This window comes from Oncorhynchus mykiss, chromosome 8, assembly GCF_013265735.2.
Source record: "Oncorhynchus mykiss isolate Arlee chromosome 8, USDA_OmykA_1.1, whole genome shotgun sequence".
NCBI classification, from domain to species: Eukaryota; Metazoa; Chordata; class Actinopteri; order Salmoniformes; family Salmonidae; genus Oncorhynchus; species Oncorhynchus mykiss.
Genome location: NC_048572.1, coordinates 86,796,539 through 86,821,151, shown reverse-complemented (window position 1 = coordinate 86,821,151; position 24,613 = coordinate 86,796,539). Strand labels below are relative to the sequence as shown.

General features: G+C 43.6%; 1 protein-coding gene across 8 annotated transcripts in view; it reads left to right on the top strand.

Annotated features, from left to right (window-relative positions):
• LOC110530853 (rho GTPase-activating protein 29) overlaps positions 1-24,613 on the top strand; it is an 82,021-nt gene that overhangs the window by 36,307 nt on the left and 21,101 nt on the right. For 7 of the 8 annotated variants that reach the window (XM_036986630.1, XM_036986628.1, XM_036986629.1 and 4 more), the window contains 10 exons: positions 4,011-4,107; positions 4,513-4,585; positions 4,762-4,822; positions 17,067-17,216; positions 17,328-17,392; positions 17,511-17,621; positions 20,193-20,273; positions 20,870-21,025; positions 23,694-23,831; positions 24,049-24,221. In XM_036986630.1, the coding sequence (XP_036842525.1) occupies positions 4,011-4,107; positions 4,513-4,585; positions 4,762-4,822; positions 17,067-17,216; positions 17,328-17,392; positions 17,511-17,621; positions 20,193-20,273; positions 20,870-21,025; positions 23,694-23,831; positions 24,049-24,221 (1,105 nt within the window). The remainder of the gene's footprint in view (positions 1-4,010; positions 4,108-4,512; positions 4,586-4,761; positions 4,823-17,066; positions 17,217-17,327; positions 17,393-17,510; positions 17,622-20,192; positions 20,274-20,869; positions 21,026-23,693; positions 23,832-24,048; positions 24,222-24,613) is intronic. The other variant, XM_036986631.1, reaches the window with a different exon arrangement.

Here is a 24,613-nt window from a genome sequence, read left to right as displayed (position 1 = left end):
GCTACTTGTTATCTACTGTGTTGTTCTAATAAGGACTGCCGTGCTACTTGTTATCTACTGTGTTGATCTAATAAGGACTACCGTGCTACTTGTTATCTACTGTGTTGATCTAATAAGGACTACCGTGCTACTTGTTATCTACTGTGTTGATCTAATAAGGACTACCGTGCTACTTGTTATCTACTGTGTTGTTCTAATAAGGACTACCGTGCTACTTGTTATCTACTGTGTTGATCTAATGAGGACTATCGTGCTACTTGTTATCTACTGTGTTGATCTAATAAGGACAACCGTGCTACTTGTTATCTACTGTGTTGATCTAATAAGGACTACCGTTCTACTTGTTATCTACTGTGTTGTTCTAATAAGGACTATCGTGCTACTTGTTATCTACTGTGTTGATCTAATAAGGACTACTGTGCTACTTGTTATCTACTGTGTTGTTCAAATAAGGACTACCGTGCTACTTGTTATCTACTGTGTTGATCTAATAAGGACTACTGTGCTACTTGTTATCTACTGTGTTGATCTAATAAGGACTACCATGCTACTTGTTATCTACTGTGTTGTTCTAATAAAGACTACCGTGCTACTTGTTATCTACTGTGTTGATCTAATAAGGACTACCGTGCTACTTGTTATCTACTGTGTTGATCTAATAAGGACTATCGTGCTACTTGTTATCTACTGTGTTGATCTAATAAGGACTACCGTGCTACTTGTTATCTACTGTGTTGATCTAATAAGGACTATCGTGCTACTTGTTATCTACTGTGTTGATCTAATAAGGACTACTGTTCTACTTGTTATCTACTGTGTTGTTCTAATAAGGACTATCGTGCTACTTGTTATCTACTGTGTTGATCTAATAAGGACTACTGTGCTACTTGTTATCTACTGTGTTGATCTAATAAGGACTACCGTGCTACTTGTTATCTACTGTGTTGTTCAAATAAGGACTACCGTGCTACTTGTTATCTACTGTGTTGATCTAATAAGGACTACTGTGCTACTTGTTATCTACTGTGTTGATCTAATAAGGACTACCATGCTACTTGTTATCTACTGTGTTGATCTAATAAGGACTACTGTGCTACTTGTTATCTACTGTGTTGATCTAATAAGGACTACCATGCTACTTGTTATCTACTGTGTTGTTCTAATAAAGACTACCGTGCTACTTGTTATCTACTGTGTTGATCTAATAAGGACTACCGTGCTACTTGTTATCTACTGTGTTGATCTAATAAGGACTATCGTGCTACTTGTTATCTACTGTGTTGATCTAATAAGGACAACCGTGCTACTTGTTATCTACTGTGTTGATCTAATAAGGACTACCGTGCTACTTGTTATCTACTGTGTTGTTCTAATAAGGACTACCGTGCTACTTGTTATCTACTGTGTTGATCTAATAAGGACTATCGTGCTACTTGTTATCTACTGTGTTTATCTAATAAGGACAACTGTGCTACTTGTTATCTACTGTGTTGATCTAATAAGGACTACCGTTCTACTTGTTATCTACTGTGTTGTTCTAATAAGGACTATCGTGCTACTTGTTATCTACTGTGTTGATCTAATAAGGACTACTGTGCTACTTGTTATCTACTGTGTTGATCTAATAAGGACTACCGTGCTACTTGTTATCTACTGTGTTGTTCAAATAAGGACTACCGTGCTACTTGTTATCTACTGTGTTGATCTAATAAGGACTACTGTGCTACTTGTTATCTACTGTGTTGATCTAATAAGGACTACCATGCTACTTGTTATCTACTGTGTTGTTCTAATAAGGACTACCGTGCTACTTGTTATCTACTGTGTTGATCTAATAAGGACTACCGTGCTACTTGTTATCTACTGTGTTGATCTAATAAGGACTACTGTGCTACTTGTTATCTACTGTGTTGATCTAATAAGGACTACTGTGCTACTTGTTATCTACTGTGTTGATCTAATAAGGACTACCGTGCTACTTGTTATCTACTGTGTTGTTCTAATAAGGACTACCGTGCTACTTGTTATCTACTGTGTTGATCTAATAAGGACTACTGTGCTACTTGTTATCTACTGTGTTGATCTAGTAAGGACTACCGTGCTACTTGTTATCTACTGTGTTGTTCTAATAAGGACTACCGTGCTACTTGTTGTCTACTGTGTTGATCTAATGAGGACTATCGTGCTACTTGTTATCTACTGTGTTGATCTAATAAGGACTACCATGCTACTTGTTATCTACTGTGTTGTTCTAATAAGGACTACCGTGCTACTTGTTATCTACTGTGTTGATCTAATAAGGACTATCGTGCTACTTGTTATCTACTGTGTTGATCTAATAAGGACAACTGTGCTACTTGTTATCTACTGTGTTGATCTAATAAGGACTACCGTTCTACTTGTTATCTACTGTGTTGTTCTAATAAGGACTATCGTGCTACTTGTTATCTACTGTGTTGATCTAATAAGGACTACTGTGCTACTTGTTATCTACTGTGTTGATCTAATAAGGACTACCGTGCTACTTGTTATCTACTGTGTTGTTCAAATAAGGACTACCGTGCTACTTGTTATCTACTGTGTTGATCTAATAAGGACTACTGTGCTACTTGTTATCTACTGTGTTGATCTAATAAGGACTACCATGCTACTTGTTATCTACTGTGTTGTTCTAATAAGGACTACCGTGCTACTTGTTATCTACTGTGTTGATCTAATAAGGACTACTGTGCTACTTGTTATCTACTGTGTTGTTCTAATAAGGACTACTGTGCTACTTGTTATCTACTGTGTTGTTCTAATAAGGACTACCGTGCTACTTGTCATCTACTGTGTTGATCTAATAAGGACTACTGTGCTACTTGTTATCTACTGTGTTGATCTAGTAAGGACTACCGTGCTACTTGTTATCTACTGTGTTGATCTAATAAGGACTACCGTGCTACTTGTTATCTACTGTGTTGATCTAATAAGGACAACCGTGCTACTTGTTATCTACTGTGTTGTTCTAATAAGGACTACCGTGCTACTTGTTATCTACTGTGTTGATCTAATAAGGACTACTGTGCTACTTGTTATCTACTGTGTTGATCTAATAAGGACTACTGTGCTACTTGTTATCTACTGTGTTGTTCTAATAAGGACTACCGTGCTACTTGTTATCTACTGTGTTGATCTAATAAGGACTACTGTGCTACTTGTTATCTACTGTGTTGATCTAATAAGGACATCCGTGCTACTTGTTATCTACTGTGTTGATCTAATAAGGACTACCGTGCTACTTGTTATCTACTGTGTTGATCTAATAAGGACAACCGTGCTACTTGTTATCTACTGTGTTGATCTAATAAGGACTACCATGCTACTTGTTATCTACTGTGTTGATCTAATAAGGACTACCGCCCTACTTGTTATCTACTGTGTTGATCTAATAAGGACTACTGTGCTACTTGTTATCTACTGTGTTGATCTAATAAGGACATCCGTGCTACTTGTTATCTACTGTGTTGATCTAATAAGGACATCCGTGCTACTTGTTATCTACTGTGTTGATCTAATAAGGACTACCGCCCTACTTGTTATCTACTGTGTTGATCTAATAAGGACTACCGTGCTACTTGTTATCTACTGTGTTGATCTAATAAGGACTACCGTGCTACTTGTTATCTACTGTGTTGATCTAATAAGGACTACCGTGCTACTTGTTATCTACTGTGTTGATCTAATAAGGACTACTGTGCTACTTGTTATCTACTGTGTTGATCTAATAAGGACTACTGTGCTACTTGTTATGACTTTGTTGTGTGTTTCACTCTTCTTCTTGTCGATGACATCCGTCTGTGTTTTTTAGCTTAATGTCCAGGTTAAACTCTACGTCTGTGTTTTTTAGCTTAATGACCAGGTTAAACTCTACGTCTGCTTTTTGTTGCCTGTTTGCTGGCTGGTTGATGAATGTTGATTTGGTCTTTCTGTTGAAGTTCTCATGTGAGTTCTGAATCACTCTCCAACAGGTGTTAACTTCACGGAAGTGAACCAGGAAAAGAAAAAGGTTATATTCGGCGAGATACACACTTCCATCGACAGTTTGGCATTCACATTTGGCAATGTGTGAGTACGACGTTTGTTTACCTTTTCAACACACTTCGAGTGTCTCTTTGTCACAGAGCCAAGGATTTACCAGGGATTGTGGGAAAGATTTACACCTAAGCCGACTAACAGGGAAAAGACCATTACATTTCTTGTAGAACAGTAGATTTAATAAAAAAGGTTCCTATTTACTATGTCACCACAACGTTTTATTTATTTAAACCGAGCATTGTTAGTTGACGGTATAAATAAATATGTTATAACTTTTAGTGTTTGACACTTATCTTTTACACTGTGGTCTTGGACACCTGACATTGTTATTTAATGGCAAAGATATGTTATAATCTTTAATCTCGGATCTTTAGTTTCGTTAATCTTGCTCACTTGACGTTGTTATTTATGCCGACTCGTCCTCTACCTCCTCAGAGTGTCTGACTTCCTTATGGGAGATGTGGACAGCCAATCAGGGTTGGGGATCCCCCAGACCAGAAGAAGCAGGGTAAGCCAATCAGGACTCACACATCAAGGGTTCATTCGGGAAATGCTTGAAATGTCGGCTGAACAGTGTTGAATTGAATGTTTAGTTTACTGAACCGTTTCAGTCGAGTTTATAAAAGAGCAAAAGTGCAATATGTTGGTAGACTATAAAATGTGTGTATTTTGTTTCCTTTCTAGTCTTTTGAGAACCTCTCTGTGGATTCTGGGGGGTATGTTCCAGAGAAGAAAGGCCTTGTGGGTAAGTGTCTCGCTTCACTCATTCCTCTTTCTCTTTCTTTTATGGTTTCTCTTCTTTTCCCCTCCTCCTTCTTGTTTCTCTCTTCTTGTTTCACTCTTCTTCTTGTTTCACTCTTCTTCTTGTTTCACTCTTCTTCTTGTTTCACTCTTCTTCTTGTTTCTCTCTTCTTCTTGTTTCTCTCTTCTTCTTGTTTCACTCTTGTTTCTCTCCTTCTTGTTTCTCTCTTCTTCTTGTTTCTCTCTTCTTGTTTCACTCTTCTTCTTGTTTCTCTCTTCTTCTTGTTTCTCTCTTGTTTCACTCTTCTTCTTGTTTCACTCTTCTTCTTGTTTCACTCTTCTTCTTGTTTCACTCTTCTTGTTTCACTCTTCTTCTTGTTTCACTCTTCTTGTTTCTCTCTTCTTGTTTCTCTCTTGTTTCACTCTTCTTCTTGTTTCACTCTTCTTCTTGTTTCACTCTTCTTCTTGTTTCACTCTTCTTCTTGTTTCACTCTTCTTGTTTCACTCTTCTTCTTGTTTCACTCTTCTTCTTGTTTCACTCTTCTTGTTTCTCTCTTCTTCTTGTTTCTCTCTTGTTTCACTCTTCTTCTTGTTTCACTCTTCTTCTTGTTTCACTCTTCTTGTTTCACTCTTCTTCTTGTTTCACTCTTCTTCTTGTTTCACTCTTCTTGTTTCACTCTCCTTCTTGTTTCACTCTTCTTCTTGTTTCACTCTTCTTGTTTCACTCTTCTTCTTGTTTCACTCTTCTTCTTGTTTCACTCTCCTTCTTGTTTCACTCTTCTTCTTGTTTCTCTCTTCTTCTTGTTGCTCTCTTCTTCTTGTTTCTCTCTTCTTCTTGTTTCACTCTTCTTCTTGTTTCACTCTTCTTCTTGTTTCACTCTTCTTGTTTCACTCTTCTTCTTGTTTCTCTCTTGTTTCACTCTTCTTCTTGTTTCACTCTTCTTCTTGTTTCACTCTTCTTGTTTCACTCTTCTTCTTGCTTCACTCTTCTTCTTGTTTCTCTCTTCTTCTTGTTTCACTCTCCTCCTTGTTTCACTCTTCTTGTTTCTCTCTTCTTCTTGTTTCACTCTTGTTTCTCTCCTTCTTGTTTCTCTCTTCTTCTTGTTTCACTCTTCTTCTTGTTTCTCTCTTCTTCTTGTTTCTCTCTTGTTTCACTCTTCTTCTTGTTTCACTCTCCTCCTTGTTTCACTCTTCTTGTTGCTCTCTTCTTGTTTCACTCTTGTTTCTCTCTTCTTCTTGTTTCTCTCTTCTTCTTGTTTCACTCTTCTTGTTTCTCTCTTCTTGTTTCTCTCTTGTTTCACTCTTCTTCTTGTTTCACTCTTCTTCTTGTTTCACTCTTCTTGTTTCACTCTTCTTCTTGTTTCACTCTTCTTCTTGTTTCTCTCTTCTTCTTGTTTCACTCTCCTCCTTGTTTCACTCTTCTTGTTTCTCTCTTGTTTCACTCTTGTTTCTCTCCTTGTTTCTCTCTTCTTCTTGTTTCACTCTTCTTCTTGTTTCACTCTTCTTCTTGTTTCACTCTTCTTCTTGTTTCACTCTTCTTCTTGTTTCACTCTTCTTCTTGTTTCACTCTTCTTGTTTCACTCTTCTTCTTGTTTCACCCTTCTTGTTTCACTCTTCTTCTTGTTTCACTCTTCTTGTTTCACTTTTCTTGTTTAACTATTCTTCTTGTTTCACTCTTCTTCTTGTTTCTCTCTTCTTCTTGTTGCTCTCTTCTTCTTGTTTCACTCTTGTTTCTCTCTCCTTCTTGTTTCACTCTTCTTGTTTCTCTCTTCTTGTTTCTCTCTTGTTTCACTCTTCTTCTTGTTTCACTCTTCTTCTTGTTTCTCTCTTCTTCTTGTTTCACTCTCCTCCTTGTTTCACTCTTCTTGTTTCTCTCTTCTTCTTGTTTCTCTCTTGTTTCACTCTTCTTCTTGTTTCACTCTTCTTCTTGTTTCACTCTTCTTGTTTCTCTCTTCTTCTTGTTTCTCTCTTCTTCTTGTTTCTCTCTTCTTCTTGTTTCACTCTCCTCCTTGTTTCACTCTTCTTGTTTCTCTCTTCTTCTTGTTTCTCTCTTGTTTCACTCTTCTTCTTGTTTCACTCTTCTTCTTGTTTCACTCTTCTTCTTGTTTCTCTCTTCTTCTTGTTTCTCTCTTCTTGTTTCACTCTTCTTCTTGTTTCACTCTTCTTCTTGTTTCACTCTTCTTGTTTCACTCTTCTTCTTGTTTCACTCTTCTTCTTGTTTCACTCTTCTTCTTGTTTCACTCTTCTTCTTGTTTCACTCTTCTTGTTTCACTCTTCTTCTTGTTTCACCCTTCTTGTTTCACTCTTCTTATTGTTTCACTCTTCTTGTTTCACTCTTCTTCTTGTTTCACTCTTCTTGTTTCACTCTTCTTCTTGTTTCACTCTTCTTCTGGTTTCTCTCTTCTTCTTGTTGCTCTCTTCTTCTTGTTTCACTCTTGTTTCTCTCTCCTTCTTGTTTCACTCTTGTTTCTCTCTTCTTGTTTCTCTCTTGTTTCACTCTTCTTCTTGTTTCACTCTTCTTCTTGTTTCACTCTTCTTGTTTCACTCTTCTTCTTGTTTCACTCTTCTTGTTTCACTCTTCTTCTTGTTTCACTCTTCTTCTTGTTTCTCTCTTCTTCTTGTTTCTCTCTTCTTGTTTCACTCTTCTTCTTGTTTCACTCTTCTTCTTGTTTCTCTCTTCTTCTTGTTGCTCTCTTCTTCTTGTTTCTCTCTTCTTCTTGTTTCTCTCTTCTTGTTGCTCTCTTCTTGTTTCTCTCTTCTTCTTGTTTCTCTCTCCTTCTTGTTTCACTCTTCTTCTTGTTTCACTCTTCTTGTTTCACTCTTCTTCTTGTTTCACTCTTCTTCTTGTTTCTCTCTTCTTCTTGTTTCTCTCTTCTTCTTGTTTCACTCTCCTCCTTGTTTCACTCTTCTTGTTTCTCTCTTCTTCTTGTTTCTCTCTTGTTTCACTCTTCTTCTTGTTTCACTCTTCTTCTTGTTTCACCCTTCTTCTTGTTTCACTCTTCTTGTTTCTCTCTTCTTCTTGTTTCTCTCTTCTTCTTGTTTCTCTCTTCTTCTTGTTTCACTCTTCTTGTTTCTCTCTTCTTCTTGTTTCTCTCTTCTTCTTGTTTCTCTCTTCTTCTTGTTTCACTCTCCTCCTTGTTTCACTCTTCTTGTTTCTCTCTTCTTCTTGTTTCTCTCTTCTTGTTTCTCTCTTCTTCTTGTTTCACTCTCCTCCTTGTTTCACTCTTCTTGTTTCTCTCTTCTTCTTGTTTCTCTCTTCTTCTTGTTTCTCTCTTCTTCTTGTTTCACTCTTCTTGTTTCTCTCTTCTTCTTGTTTCTCTCTTCTTCTTGTTTCTCTCTTCTTCTTGTTTCACTCTTCTTGTTTCTCTCTTCTTCTTGTTTCTCTCTTCTTCTTGTTTCTCTCTTCTTCTTGTTTCACTCTCCTCCTTGTTTCTCTCTTCTTCTTGTTGCTCTCTTCTTGTTTCACTCTTCTTGTTTCACTCTTCTTGTTTCTCTCTTCTTCTTGTTTCTCTCTTCTTCTTGTTTCTCTCTTCTTCTTGTTGCTCTCTTCTTGTTTCACTCTTGTTTCTCTCTCCTTCTGGTTTCTCTCTTCTTCTTGTTTCACTCTTCTTCTTGTTTCTCTCTCCTTCTTGTTTCTCTCTTGTTTCACTCTTCTTCTTGTTTCACTCTTCTTCTTGTTTCACTCTTCTTGTTTCACTCTTCTTGTTTCTCTCTTCTTCTTGTTTCACTCTCCTCCTTGTTTCACTCTTCTTCTTGTTTCTCTCTTCTTCTTGTTTCTCTCTTGTTTCACTCTTCTTCTTGTTTCACTCTTCTTCTTGTTTCACTCTTCTTCTTGTTTCACTCTTCTTCTTGTTTCTCTCTTGTTTCACTCTTCTTCTTGTTTCACTCTTCTTCTTGTTTCACTCTTCTTCTTGTTTCACTCTTCTTCTTGTTTCTCTCTCCTTGTTTCTCTCTTCTTCTTGTTTCTCTCTTCTTGTTTCACTCTTCTTGTTTCTCTCTTCTTCTTGTTTCTCTCTTCTTCTTGTTTCTCTCTTCTTCTTGTTTCACTCTCCTCCTTGTTTCACTCTTCTTCTTGTTTCTCTCTTCTTCTTGTTTCTCTCTTGTTTCACTCTTCTTCTTGTTTCACTCTTCTTCTTGTTTCACTCTTCTTCTTGTTTCTCTCTTGTTTCACTCTTCTTCTTGTTTCACTCTTCTTGTTTCACTCTTCTTCTTGTTTCACTCTTCTTCTTGTTTCTCTCTCCTTCTTGTTTCTCTCTTCTTCTTGTTTCTCTCTTCTTGTTTCACTCTTGTTTCTCTCTTCTTCTTGTTTCTCTCTTCTTCTTGTTTCACTCTTCTTCTTGTTTCACTCTTCTTCTTGTTTCACTCTTCTTCTTGTTTCACTCTTCTTCTTGTTTCTCTCTTGTTTCACTCTTCTTCTTGTTTCACTCTTCTTCTTGTTTCACTCTTCTTCTTGTTTCACTCTTCTTCTTGTTTCTCTCTCCTTCTTGTTTCTCTCTTCTTCTTGTTTCTCTCTTCTTGTTTCACTCTTGTTTCTCTCTCCTTCTTGTTTCTCTCTTCTTCTTGTTTCTCTCTTCTTCTTGTTTCACTCTTCTTCTTGTTTCACTCTTCTTCTTGTTTCTCTCTTCTTCTTGTTTCTCTCTTCTTGTTTCTCTCTTCTTGTTTCTCTCTCCTTCTTGTTTCTCTCTTGTTTCACTCTTCTTCTTGTTTCACTCTTCTTGTTTCTCTCTTGTGTCTCTCTTCTTGTTTCTCTCGTCTTCTTGTTTCTCTCCTTCTTGTTTCTCTCCTTCTTGTTTCTCTCTCCTTCTAGTTCCTCTCTTCTTCTTGTTTCACCCTTCACTCTTGTTTCACTCAGAATATGGGTCACTAGACAGCCCACAGTGTGTTTACAGCTGGGACAGAAGATGGGTCACTAGACAGCCCACAGTGTGTTTACAGCTGGGACAGAAGATGGGCCACTAGACAGCCCACAGTGTGTTTACAGCTGGGACAGAAGATGGGTCACTAGACAGCCCACAGTGTGTTTACAGCTGGGACAGAAGATGGGTCACTAGACAGCCCACAGTGTGTTTACAGCTGGGACAGAAGATGGGTCACTAGACAGCCCACAGTGTGTTTACAGCTGGGACAGAAGAGGATCACTAGACTGCCCACAGTGTTTTTACAGCTGGGACAGAAGAGGATCATTAGACTGCCCACAGCGTGTTTACAGCTGGGACAGAAGATGGGTCATTAGACAGCCCACAGTGTGTTTACAGCTGGGACAGAAGAGGATCATTAGACAGCCCACAGTGTGTTTACAGCTGGGACAGAAGAGGATCATTAGACTGCCCACAGCGTGTTTACAGCTGGGACAGAAGAGGATCATTAGACTGCCCACAGTGTGTTTACAGCTGGGACAGAAGAGGATCATTAGACAGCCCACAGTGTGTTTACAGCTGGGACAGAAGAGGATCATTAGACTGCCCACAGCGTGTTTACAGCTGGGACAGAAGAGGATCACTAGACTGCCCACAGTGTGTTTACAGCTGGGACAGAAGAGGATCATTAGACTGCCCACAGCGTGTTTACAGCTGGGACAGAAGATGGGTCATTAGACAGCCCACAGTGTGTTTACAGCTGGGACAGAAGAGGATCATTAGACAGCCCACAGTGTGTTTACAGCTGGGACAGAAGAGGATCATTAGACTGCCCACAGCGTGTTTACAGCTGGGACAGAAGAGGATCATTAGACTGCCCACAGTGTGTTTACAGCTGGGACAGAAGAGGATCATTAGACTGCCCACAGTGTGTTTACAGCTGGGACAGAAGAGGATCATTAGACTGCCCACAGCGTGTTTACAGCTGGGACAGAATAGCGTCATTAGACTGCCCACAGCGTGTACAATATCCAGACTACCACATCTTGTTGGGTGGAGGTGTGGCCGGTCTGCCACGGCCCGTTTCATTTGGTATCCGTTGGTTACGGCTTTGGGCAGGATTCCATTCCCCCGTAGTTGTGTTGTACCCGAGAGTACCGACAGGAAAATAACGTAAAGTTATGACTATATCTACTGTTCCCTGAAGGAGGTAAAATGAGGTTTCGCCGCATGTTTGGCCCCGTGCCGCCGGGTTGTGGGCTCGGGTGAAGAGCGATACTGAATTGATTGAGTGAATCGAAAGCCTCATGGGTTATCACCTGTGGAAGGCCGGGGGGGGCTTCCCAGCGAGGTCGGGGATTTCTTTGGCCTTGTCAGGTGTGATTTTAATTCTTCAATCGAAGTCGGAAAAGTACGGATCCCTCCCATTAGTTGTGTTGTACCTTGTTTCCCTCCTTCAGAGAACTGTAGTTATAGTGATGGGGTTGTAGGGTGTAGGGTTTTCCTCCAAATAGCTGACATTCTTTAGCTGTTTAGAAATGGTTTTGTCTGAGAGATGGAAAACATGTGTTATCCACATGGCACCGTGTTCCCTACATCACGTGGTTCGTAAAACAACAGCTGTAGACTAACAGTGAATCGCTTACTGAAGGGTCCTTGGTAAACAACAGGTCTAGACTAACAGTGAAATGCTGACTGATGGGTCCTTGGTAAACAACAGCTGTAGACTAACAGTGAATCGCTTACTGAAGGGCCCTTGGTAAACAACAGGTGTAGACTAACAGTGAAATGCTGACTGAAGGGTCCTTGGTAAACAACAGGTGTAGACTAACAGTGAAATCCTGACTGAAGGCTCCCTGGTAAACAACAGGTGTAGACTAACAGTGAAATGCTGACTGAAGGCTCCCTGGTAAACAACAGGTGTAGACTAACAGTGAAATGCTGACTGAAGGCTCCCTGGTAAACAACAGGTGTAGACTAACAGTGAAATGCTGACTGATGGGTCCTTGGTAAACAACAGGTGTAGACTAACAGTGAAATGCTGACTGATGGGTCCTCGGTAAACAACAGGTGTAGACTAACAGGGAAATGCTGACTGAAGGGTCCTTGGTAAACAACAGGTGTAGACTAACAGTGAAATGCTGACTGAAGGGTCCTTGGTAAACAACAGGTGTAGACTAACAGGGAAATGCTGACTGACGGGTCCTTGGTAAACAACAGGTGTAAACTAACAGTGAAATGCTGACTGAAGGGCCCTTGGTAAACAACAGGTGTAGAATAACAGTGAAATGCTGACTGAAGGCTCCCTGGTAAACAACAGGTGTAGACTAACAGTGCAATGCTGACTGAAGGCTCCCTGGTAAACAACAGGTGTAGACTAACAGTGAAATGCTGACTGAAGGCTCCCTGGTAAACAACAGGTGTAGACTAACAGTGAAATGCTGACTGATGGGTCCTTGGTAAACAACAGGTGTAGACTAACAGTGAAATGCTGACTGATGGGTCCTTGGTAAACAACAGGTGTAGACTAACAGTGAAATGCTGACTGAAGGCTCCCTGGTAAACAACAGGTGTAGACTAACAGTGAAATGCTGACTGAAGGGTCCTTGGTAAACAACAGGTGTAGACTAACAGGGAAATGCTGACTGAAGGGTCCTTGGTAAACAACAGGTGTAGACTAACAGGGAAATGCTGACTGAAAGGTCCTTGGTAAACAACAGGTGTAGACTAACAGTGAAATGCTGACTGAAGGGCCCTTGGTAAACAACAGGTGTGGACTAACAGTGAAATGCTGACTGAAGGCTCCCTGGTAAACAACAGGTGTAGACTAACAGTGAAATGCTGACTGAAGGGTCCTTGGTAAACAACAGGTGTAGACTAACAGGGAAATGCTGACTGAAGGGTCCCTGGTAAACAACAGGTGTAGACTAACAGGGAAATGCTGACTGAAGGGTCCTTGGTAAACAACAGGTGTAGACTAACAGTGAAATGCTGACTGACGGGCCCTTGGTAAACAACAGGTGTAGACTAACAGTGAAATGCTGACTGAAGGCTCCCTGGTAAACAACAGGTGTAGACTAACAGTGAAATGCTGACTGACGGGCCCTTGGTAAACAACAGGTGTAGACTAACAGTGAAATGCTGACTGAAGGGCCCTTGGTAAACAACAGGTGTGGACTAACAGTGAAATGCTGACTGACGGGCCCTTGGTAAACAACAGGTGTAGACTAACAGTGAAATGCTGACTGAAGGCTCCCTGGTAAACAACAGGTGTAGACTAACAGTGAAATGCTGACTGACGGGCCCTTGGTAAACAACAGGTGTAGACTAACAGTGAAATGCTGACTGAAGGCTCCCTGGTAAACAACAGGTGTAGACTAACAGTGAAATGCTGACTGACGGGCCCTTGGTAAACAACAGGTGTGGACTAACAGTGAAATGCTGACTGACGGGCCCTTGGTAAACAACAGGTGTAGACTAACAGTGAAATGCTGACTGAAGGCTCCCTGGTAAACAACAGGTGTAGACTAACAGTGAAATGCTGACTGACGGGCCCTTGGTAAACAACAGGTGTAGACTAACAGTGAAATGCTGACTGAAGGCTCCCTGGTAAACAACAGGTGTAGACTAACAGTGAAATGCTGACTGACGGGCCCTTGGTAAACAGCAGGTGTAGACTAACAGTGTAATGCTGACTGAAGGCTCCCTGGTAAACAACAGGTGTAGACTAACAGTGAAATGCTGACTGAAGGCTCCCTGGTAAACAACAGGTGTAGACTAACAGTGAAATGCTGACTGAAGGGTCCTTGGTAAACAACAGGTGTAGACTAACAGGGAAATGCTGACTGAAGGCTCCCTGGTAAACAACAGGTGTAGACTAACAGGGAAATGCTGACTGAAGGGTCCTTGGTAAACAACAGGTGTAGACTAACAGTGAAATGCTGACTGAAGGCTCCCTGGTAAACAACAGGTGTAGACTAACAGGGAAATGCTGACTGAAGGGTCCTTGGTAAACAACAGGTGTGGACTAACAGTGAAATGCTGACTGACGGGCCCTTGGTAAACAACAGGTGTAGACTAACAGGGAAATGCTGACTGAAGGGTCCCTGGTAAACAACAGGTGTAGACTAACAGGGAAATGCTGACTGAAGGGTCCCTGGTAAACAACAGGTGTAGACTAACAGGGAAATGCTGACTGACGGGCCCTTGGTAAACAACAGGTGTAGACTAACAGTGAAATGCTGACTGACTGGCCCTTCCCAACAATCATAATAGACATATAATATGAAGATGAAGAATAAATACACAATAAGTAACAATAACATGGCTATATACAGGAAGTACCATGGCTATATACAGGTAGAGGGAGCGCGTCTTGTCTGTTCCTGAAGAGGGAGCGCGTCTTGTCTGTTCCTGAAGAGGGAGCGCGTCTTGTCTGTTCCTGAAGAGGGAGCGCGTCTTGTCTGTTCCTGAAGAGGGAGCGCGTCTTGTCTGTTCCTGAAGAGGGAGCGCGTCTTATCTGTTCCTGAGGAGGGAGCACGTCTTGTCTGTTCCTGAGGAGGGAGCACGTCTTGTCTGTTCCTGAAGAGGGAGCGTGTCTTATCTGTTCCTGAGGAGGGAGCACGTCTTGTCTGTTCCTGAAGAGGGAGCGTGTCTTATCTGTTCCTGAGGAGGGAGCACGTCTTGTCTGTTCCTGAGGAGGGAGCGCGTCTTGTCTGTTCCTGAAGAGGGAGCGCGTCTTGTCTGTTCCTGAAGAGGGAGCGCGTCTTGTCTGTTCCTGAAGAGGGAGCGCGTCTTGACTGTTCCTGAAGAGGGAGCGCGTCTTGTCTGTTCCTGAAGAGGGAGCGCGTCTTGTCTGTTCCTGAAGAGGGAGCGCGTCTTGCCTGTTCCTGAGGAGGGAGCGCGTCTTGTCTGTTCCTGAAGAGGGAGCGCGTCTTGTCTGTTCCTGAAGAGGGAGCGCGTCTTATCTGTTCCTGAGGAGGGAGCACCTCTTGTCTGTTCCTGAGGAGGGAGCGCGTCTTGTCTGTTCCTGAGGAGGGAGCGCGTCTTGTCTGTTCCTGAAGAGGGAGCGCGTCTTGTCTGTTCCTGAAGAGGGAGCGCGTCTTGTCTGTTCCTGAAGAGGGAGCGCGTCTTGTCTGTTCCTGAAGAGGGAGCGCGTCTTGTCTGTTCCTGAGGAGGGAGCGCGTCTTGTCTGTTCCTGAAGAGGGAGCGCGTCTTATCTGTTCCTGAGGAGGGAGCGCGTCTTGTCTGTTCCTGAAGAGGGAGCGCGTCTTGTCTGTTCCTGAAGAGGGAGCGCGTCTTGTCTGTTCCTGAGGAGGGAGCGCGTCTTGTCTGTTCCTGAAGAGGGAGCGCGTCTTGTCTGTTCCTGAAGAGGGAGCGCGTCTTGTCTGTTCCTGAGGAGGGAGCGCGTCTTGTCTGTTCCTGAAGAGGGAGCGCGTCTTGTCTGTTCCTGAAGAGGGAGCGTGTCTTGTCTGTTCCTGAGGAGGGAGCGCGTCTTGTCTGTTCCTGAGGAGGGAGCGCGTCTTGTCTGTTCCAGAAGAGGGAGCGCGTCTTGTCTGTTCCTGAGGAGGGAGCGCGTCTTGTCTGTTCCTGAAGAGGGAGCGCGTCTTGTCTGTTCCAGAAGAGGGAGCGCGTCTTGTCTGTTCCTGAAGAGGGAGCGCGTCTTGTCTGTTCCTGAGGAGGGAGCGCGTCTTGTCTGTTCCTGAAGAGGGAGCGCGTCTTGTCTGTTCCTGAAGAGGGAGCGCGTCTTGTCTGTTCCTGAGGAGGGAGCGCGTCTTGTCTGTTCCTGAAGAGGGAGCGCGTCTTGTCTGTTCCTGAAGAGGGAGCGCGTCTTGTCTGTTCCTGAAGAGGGAGCGCGTCTTGTCTGTTCCTGAGGAGGGAGCGCGTCTTGTCTGTTCCTGAGGAGGGAGCGCGTCTTGCCTGTTCCTGAGGAGGGAGCGCGTCTTGTCTGTTCCTGAAGAGGGAGCGCGTCTTATCTGTTCCTGAGGAGGGAGCACGTCTTGTCTGTTCCTGAGGAGGGAGCGCGTCTTGTCTGTTCCTGAGGAGGGAGCGCGTCTTGTCTGTTCCTGAAGAGGGAGCGCGTCTTGTCTGTTCCTGAAGAGGGAGCGCGTCTTGTCTGTTCCTGAAGAGGGAGCGCGTCTTGTCTGTTCCTGAGGAGGGAGCGCGTCTTGTCTGTTCCTGAAGAGGGAGCGCGTCTTGTCTGTTCCTGAGGAGGGAGCGCGTCTTGTCTGTTCCTGAAGAGGGAGCGCGTCTTGTCTGTTCCTGAAGAGGGAGCGCGTCTTGTCTGTTCCTGAAGAGGGAGCGCGTCTTGTCTGTTCCTGAAGAGGGAGCGCGTCTTGTCTGTTCCTGAAGAGGGAGCGCGTCTTGTCTGTTCCTGAGGAGGGAGCGCGTCTTGTCTGTTCCTGAAGAGGGAGCGCGTCTTGTCTGTTCCTGAAGAGGGAGCGTGTCTTGTCTGTTCCTGAAGAGGGAGCGCGTCTTGACTGTTCCTGAAGAGGGAGCGCGTCTTGTCTGTTCCTGAAGAGGGAGCGTGTCTTGTCTGTTCCTGAAGAGGGAGCGCGTCTTGACTGTTCCTGAGGAGGGAGCGCGTCTTGTCTGTTCCTGAAGACAAACATTTATACTTATGCAGAAATGTTTTTATTCTATTCTACTGAGCCATTCACTTTATGCTCCTATTTTTATCTGTTATTATTATTTCTTATTATCGTTGCGCTGTAGAGAAGGAATCTGCAGTTAGAATTTAGTTGGACGGTGTAAACCATGTGTATCCCGATACATACTAACTAAACAAATTAATAATTAATGAAACACACTAATTCAACTTGAAACTTGTAGTTCGCTTTATTAGTTATTCTCATATAAATGGACATGTAGCTAGCCTCTGGGATTGAAACAGAGTGTGTTGTACCTTGTCCTCACTTCGTACAGTACTTACATGGGTCCAGAATGTCTTGGTTAGGTCATGTGGATAGGAAAACCGCCCTGGGGAAAAACAGTCATGTGTAATAACAATAGCACGCTATAGCTCCAGTTTGACCTTTCCCCTAGGTACAGATCTGGGTTCAGCTTCCCCTCCCCTAATCCTAACCTTGACCATTTAGTGGGGGAAAATGCAAAAAAAAAACTGACCCAAAATCAGCATCTTGGGGCAGCAGGGCAGCCTAGTAGTTAGAGCGTTGGACTAGTAACCGGAAGGTTGCAAGCTCAAACCCTGAGCTGACAAGGTACAAATCTGTTGTTCTGCCCCTGAACAGGCAGTTAACCCACTGTTCCTAGACCATCATTGAAAATAAGAATTTGTTGTTAACTGACTTGCCTAGTTAAATAAAGGTAAAATAAAATAAATAAATAAAATCTTCTCCGTCCTACCTTGATCCTCCTGTATTACCTCTCCAGGCCCAGGGGTGGCGCTGTCTAAAGAGGAGGAGGTTGACGTGACCCTGCAGAAGAACGACAGCGGGGTGGAGTCAGCTCTGCTCTATGCCAAGGCCTGGTCCAAGTACACCAAGGATCTGCTGGCCTGGGTCGACAAACGCCTGGGACTGGGTTAGTTAGACGTGCACAAACGCAAGGGCGCATGCAGTCACACAGACACACACATATCACCACAACCAACAATCCAATCACACATTCACACTGGCTTATGTCTTCCCCCAGACATTGAATGTGCCAAAAGTTATGCCAAAATGGCAGAATCTGCAAAGACGCTCGCGAGTCAACAGGTAATATTTTACATCGATTAAAACATAGGTTAACCCTCTTCAACTCACAGTGCACACATCAACATCAACATAGAATGTGACTACTGATATGTTTTCCGTATGTTCGTCTGGCCCACAGGACTACATGCCGTTCAGAGATATCTATATTTCTACGTTTAAGAATGACATTGAGTACAGCCAACTCCTCCTGCAGACTGCCACTGCCCTGCAGACCAACAAATTCATACAGGTACGAATGACAGTCTTTATAGGGGTCGACGACAGTCTTTATAGGGGTCTGTGACAGTCTTTTTATAGGGGTCAGTGACAGTCTTTTTATAGGGGTCAGTGACAGTCTTTATAGGGGTCTGTGACAGTCTTTTTATAGGGGTCAGTGACAGTCTTTATAGGGGTCAGTGACAGTCTTTATAGGGGCCAGTGACAGTCTTTATAGGGGTCACTGACAGTCTTTATAGGGGTCACTGACAGTCTTTAAATGGGTCAGTGACAGTCTTTATAGGGGTCAGTGACAGTCTTTATAGGGGTCAGTGACAGTCTTTATAGGGGTCAGTGACAGTCTTTATAGGGGTCAGTGACAGTCTTTATAGGGGTCAGTGACAGTCTTTATAGGGGTCACTGATAGTCTTTATAGGGGTCAGTGACAGTCTTTATAGGGGTCAACGACAGTCTTTATAGGGGTCAGTGACAGTCTTTATAGGGGTCACTGACAGTCTTTATATGGGTCACTGACAGTCTTTATAGGGGTCAGTGACAGTCTTTATAGGGGTCAGTGACAGTCTTTATAGGGGTCAGTGACAGTCTTTATAGGGGTCAGTGACAGTCTTTATAGGGGTCAGTGACAGTCTTTATAGGGGTCAGTAACAGTCTTTATAGGGGTCTGTGACAGTCTTTATAGGGGTCTGTGACAGTCTTTATAGGGGTCACTGACAGTCTTTATAGGGGTCAGTGACAGTCTTTATAGGGGTCAGTGACAGTCTTTATAGGGGTCAGTGACAGTCTTTATAGGGGTCAGTGACAGTCTTTATAGGGGTCACTGACAGTCTTTATAGGGGTCAGTGACAGTCTTTATAGGGGTCAGTGACAGTCTTTATAGGGGTCTGAGTCTTTATAGGGGTCAGTGACAGTCTTTATAGGGGTCAGTGACAGTCTTTATAGGGATCAACGGCAGTCTTTATAGGGGTCAGTGACAGTCTTTATAGGGGTCAGTGACAGTCTTTATAGGGGTCAGTGACAGTCTTTATAGGGGTCACTGACAGTCTTTATAGGGGTCTGAGTCTTTATAGGGGTCAGTGACAGTCTTTATAGGGGTCAGTGACAGTCTTTATAGGGATCAACGGCAGTCTTTATAGGGGTCAGTGACAGTCTTTATAGGGGTCAGTGACAGTCTTTATAGGGGTCAGTGACAGTCTTTATAGGGGTCACTGACAGTCTTTATAGGGGTCACTGACAGTCTTTATAGGGGTCACTGACAGTCTTTATAGGGGTCACTGACAGTCTTTATAGGGGTCAGTGACAGTCTTTATAGGGGTCAACCACAGTCTTTATAGGGGTCAGTGACAGTCTTTATAGGGGTCAGTGACAGTCTTTATAGGGGTCACTGACAGTCTTTATAGGGGTCACTGACAGTCTTTATAGGGGTCACTGACAGTCTTTAAATGGGTCAGTGACAGTCTTTATAGGGGTCACTGACAGTCTTTATAGGGGTCAGTGACAGTCTTTATAGGGGTCACTGACAGTCTTTATAGGGGTCAGTGACAGTCTTTATAGGGGTCAACGACAGTCTTTATAGGGGTCAGTGACAGTCTTTATAGGGGTCACTGACATTCTTTATATGGGTCACTGACAGTCTTTATAGGGGTCAGTGACAGTCTTTATAGGGGTCAGTGACAGTCTTTATAGGGGTCAGTGACAGTCTTTATAGGCGTCTGTGACAGTCTTTATAGGGGTCACTGACAGTCTTTATAGGGGTCAATGACAGTCTTTATAGGGGTCAGTGACAGTCTTTATATGGGTATGAGTCTTTATAGGGGTCACTGACAGTCTTTATAGGGGTCTGAGTCTTTATAGGGGTCACTGGCAGTCTTTATAGGGGTCAGTGACAGTCTTTATAGGGGTCACTGACAGTCTTTATAGGGGTCACTGACAGTCTTTAAATGGGTCAGTGACAGTCTTTATAGGGGTCAGTGACAGTCTTTATAGGGGTCAGTGACAGTCTTTATAGGGGTCAACGACAGTCTTTATAGGGGTCAGTGACAGTCTTTATAGGGGTCAGTGACAGTCTTTATAGGGGTCACTGACAGTCATTATAGCGGTCAGTGACAGTCTTTATAGGGGTCAACGACAGTCTTTATAGGGGTCAGTGACAGTCTTTATAGGGGTCACTGACATTCTTTATATGGGTCACTGACAGTCTTTATAGGGGTCAGTGACAGTCTTTATAGGGGTCAGTAACAGTCTTTATAGGGGTCAGTGACAGTCTTTATAGGGGTCAGTGACAGTCTTTATAGGGGTCAGTGGCAGTCTTTATAGGGGTCAACCACAGTCTTTATAGGGGTCAGTGACAGTCTTTATAGGGGTCAATGACAGTCTTTATAGGGGTCAGTGACAGTCTTTATAGGGGTCAGTGACAGTCTTTATAGGGGTCAACAGAACTTCAAGACTCACAATCAGGTAGAGAATGATCTTGTCTCTGACAAGGCAACAATGTATAATTTGGGTTCAAAGTAATTTGTGGGAAAGTGATGTGATATAATGGAATGTACACTATACTATAGTTGGTGCCTCTTTGTGCGTCCTGTAGCCGCTGTTGTCCAGAAAGACTGAGCTGGACAAACTGAGGAAAGACATCAAGGAGCAGTGGCAGAGAGAACAGAAGAAAATGGTATGTGAGACTTCTGTCCCTCTGCTGTTTTCTCTGTGTGTGTACCTGTATCCTCCCTTTAACACACCTGTCTACCTGTATCCTCTCTTTAACACACCTGTCTACCTGTATCCTCTCTTTAACACACCTGTCTACCTGTATCCTCCCTATAACACACAGTGTGTCTACCTGCATCCTCCCTTTAACACACAGTGTGTCTACCTGTCCACCTGTATCCTCCCTATAACACACAGTGTGTCTACCTGTCTACCTGTATCCTCCCTATAACACACAGTGTGTCTACCTGTCCACCTGTATCCTCCCTATAACACACAGTGTGTCTACCTGTCTACCTGTATCCTCCCTATAAACACACAGTGTGTCTACCTGTCTACCTATATCCTCCCTATAACACACAGTGTGTCTACCTGTCTACCTGTATCCTCCCTATAACACACAGTCTGTCTACCTGTATCCTCCCTATAACACACAGTGTGTCTACCTGTCCACCTGTATCCTCCCTATAACACACAGTGTGTCTACCTGTCCACCTGTATCCTCCCTATAACACACAGTGTGTCTACCTGTCCATCTGTATCCTCCCCTCTCCTCCTTAGCAAGAGTCCGAGGCGGCTCTGCGTAAGGCTCGGTGGACCCAGGTCCAGAGGAGAGACGAGTACCACAAGGCCCAGTCCTCAACCAGCCGCTCCCAGGAGGAACAGTCCAAACAGCTGGACAAGAAGAGGAAACTGGAGGAGGAGGCTCTTCAGAAGGTATGAGGGGAGAAACTGGAGGAGGAGGCTCTTCAGAATGTATGAGGGGAGAAACTGGAAGAGGAGGCTCTTCAGAAGGTATGAGGGGAGACACTGGAGGAGGAGGCTCTTCAGAAGGTATGAGGGGAGAAACTGGAGGAGGAGGCTCTTCAGAAGGTATGAGGAGAGAAATATACTGATGTTTAATGAGCTGAAATAAAACATACCAGAAATGTTCCATACGCACCAAAATCTTTTTTTCTCTCATATGTTTTGCACAAATTTGTTTACATATTCTGTTAGTGAGTATTTCTCATTTGCCAAGATAATTAATCCACCTGACAGGGGCAGCATTTCAAGAAGCTGATTAAACAGTGTGATAATTACATAGGTGCACCTTGTGCTGGGGACAATAAAAGGCCACTCTAAAATGTGCAGTTTTGCCACAGAAGTCTGAAGTTTTGAGGGAGTGTGCAATTGGCATGCTGACTGCAAGAATGTCCACCAGAGCTGTTGCCAGAGAATTGAATGTTCATTTTTCTACCATAAGCCGCCTCCAACGTCGTTTTGGAGAATTTGGAAGTACGTCCAACCGGCCTCACAACCGCAGACCGTGTATCAGCTCAGCTCAGCTCAGCTCACACGAGCTCAGGACCTCCACATCCGGCTTCTTCAGCAGCTGGATCATCTGAGACCAGCCACCCGGACATCTGATGAGACTGTGGGTTTACACAACCAAAGTATTTCTGCACAAACTGTCAGAAACCGTCTCAGGGAAGATCATCCGCGTCCTCTTCATCCTCACCAGGGCCTTGACCTGACTGCAGGTCGGCATCAAAACCCGACTTCAGTGGGCAAATGCTCACCTTCGATGGCCACTGGCAAGCTGGAGAATTGGGCTCTTTAGGGATGAATCCCGGTTTCTACTGTACCGGGCAGATGGCAGATCGTGTGGGCGAGCGGTTTGCTGATGTCAAATGTTGTGAACAGAGCTGGAGATGTGTCATGCTGCATGAGGCAAATGGTGGTCACACCAGATACGGACTGGTTTTCTGATCCAAGCCCCTACCTTTTTTAAGGTATCTGTATTCCCAGTCATGTGAAATCCATAGATTAGGGTGTGCAAACTTTTTGGATCAAGGGCCACATCGGGATTTTGAAGTTCAACGGAGGTCTGCATTTTTTGGGGGACCAATTGTTTGTTAAAATCAATTTGCGGGGGCCTCCCGAGTGGCACAACGGTCTAAGGCACTGCATCGCAGTGCTTGAGGCAGCACTACAGACCCGGGTTCGATCCCAAGCTGTGTCAAAGCTGGCCGTGACTGGGAGACCCATGAGGCGGCGCACAATTGGCCCAGCGTCGTCCGGGTTAGTAGAGGGTTTGGCAGGCCGAGATTTCCTCGCCCCATCGCTCTCTAGTGACTCCTGTGGCGGGCCGGGTCCGTTCACGCTGACACGGTCGCCAGGTGTACGGTGTTTTCCTCCCGGGTTGATCTCCTGTGTTACTGATCTCTATATTCCTGTATTACTGATCTCTATACCCCTGTGCGGCTGATGTGTAACTAGCTTGTTAGAAGGCCCCCAAGGCTCTTGCGTAGTTCTGAAATAATTGAATAGGTAGATAGATCCACACTCATTCAGATAATAACAGTTGAGATAGATCCACACTCATTCAGATAATAACAGGTTTTGCCATTCCTCTCCCCCTCTCTCTACCAGTACAGAGCCTGTTATTCCCCTCTCTCTCTCTATCTCAGGCTGAGGATGCCAGAGACCAGTACAGAGCCTGTTATTCCCCCCTCTCTCTCTCTATCTCAGGCTGAGCATGCCAGAGACCAGTACAGAGCCTGTTATTCCCCTCTCTCAATTCAATTCAATTCAAGGGCTTTATTGGCATGGGAAACATGTGTTAACATTGCCAAATCAAGTGAGGTAGATAATATATAAAGTGAATATATAAAGTGAGAAACAATAAAAATGAACAGTAAACATTACACATACAGAAGTTTCAAAACAATAAAGACATTACAAATGTCATATTATATATATACAGTGTTTTAACAACGTACAAATGGTTAAAGGACACAAGATAAAATAAATAAGCATAAATATGGGTATTTACAATGGTGTTTGTTCTTCACTGGTTGCCCTTTTCTCGTGGCAACAGGTCACAAATCTTGCTGCTGTGATGGCACACTGTGGTATTTCACCCAGTAGATATGGGAGTTTTTCAAAATTGGATTTGTTTTCAAATTATTTGTGGATCTGTGTAATCTGAGGGAAATATGTCTCTCTAATATGGTCATACATTGGGCAGGAGGTTAGGAAGTGCAGCTCAGTTTCCACCTCATTTTGTGGGCAGTGAGCTCTCTCTCTCTCTCTCTCTCTCTCTCTCTCTCTCTCTCGCTCTCTCGCTCTCTCGCTCTCTCGCTCTCTCGCTCTCTCGCTCTCTCGCTCTCTCAGGCTGAGGATGCCAGACCAGTACAGAGTGTGTTATTCTCCTCTATCTCAGGCTGAGGATGCCAGACCAGTACAGAGCCTGTTATTCCCCTCTCTCTCTCTAGCTCAGGCTGAGGATGCCAGACCAGTACAGAGCCTGTTATTCTCCTCTCTCTCTCTCTATCTCAGGCTGAGGATGCCAGAGACCAGTACAGAGCCTGTTATTCTCCTCTCTCTCTCTCTATCTCAGGCTGAGGATGCCAGAGACCAGTACAGATCCTGTGTAACTGATGCAGGGGCCAGGAGGGCAGAGCTGGCCAGCACCAAGACAGACATCCTCACTCAGATCAGAGAACTGGTGACTCAGTGTGACCTCACACTCAAAGCTGTAAGTTATAGTCTCTTCAGAGTATCAGGAGCCAGGCTTGACATGAGTATAGCTCCAGAGTTTATGTGACTGGATGTCATAAAAATGGGTCTGTATATAAGGGTGTCATATATAAACATTGTCCAATGTTGTTGTTGTTTTTTTTTAAGGGGCAAAATTCCATAAATCCTATTTGAAAGCATTCTAACTTTCCCCCTCTCCCTCCCTCTTTCTCCAGGTGACAGTCAACTGGCTCCAGCTGCAGCAGGCCCAGACCGTGTCTCTCCCCGGCCACTACCAGGCCCTGTGTGAAAACGCTAAGATGTACGAGCCTGGACAGAGATACGCCGAGTTTGTCCGTAATCTTCCCAAAGATCAGATACACATGGAGTCCTTCTCCGTTGATGAACGGTTAGTCAACTTATACTCACTTACATACTTAGGCTTCGTCTCAAATGGCATTGGAAAGACCTCAAAGACCTCGCCAGTACACTAAATATAGATTTGTGCTCCATTTTGATTTTTTGGGGGACTTAGAAGTCCTACTTCAAGGTTCACTGAGAGTGAAAAACACAAGCCATAGGGGCATTTGGAACAACCGTTTTAAAACAACAACTAAAGGTCAAAGTTTAGTCTTCAGTCATTGTTTTGTTTTCGTCAAGTCCTAACGTGTTTCTTTACACTTTTTTGTTTTTTTGTTGCTAGAGACACAAACAGAATCGGAGAGAAAATGAAAACAGTTTCAGTTTGATTGTGGACTGGCGCCTTTTCCCTCATCAACTCCCATTGTCTTCCATGTTCTG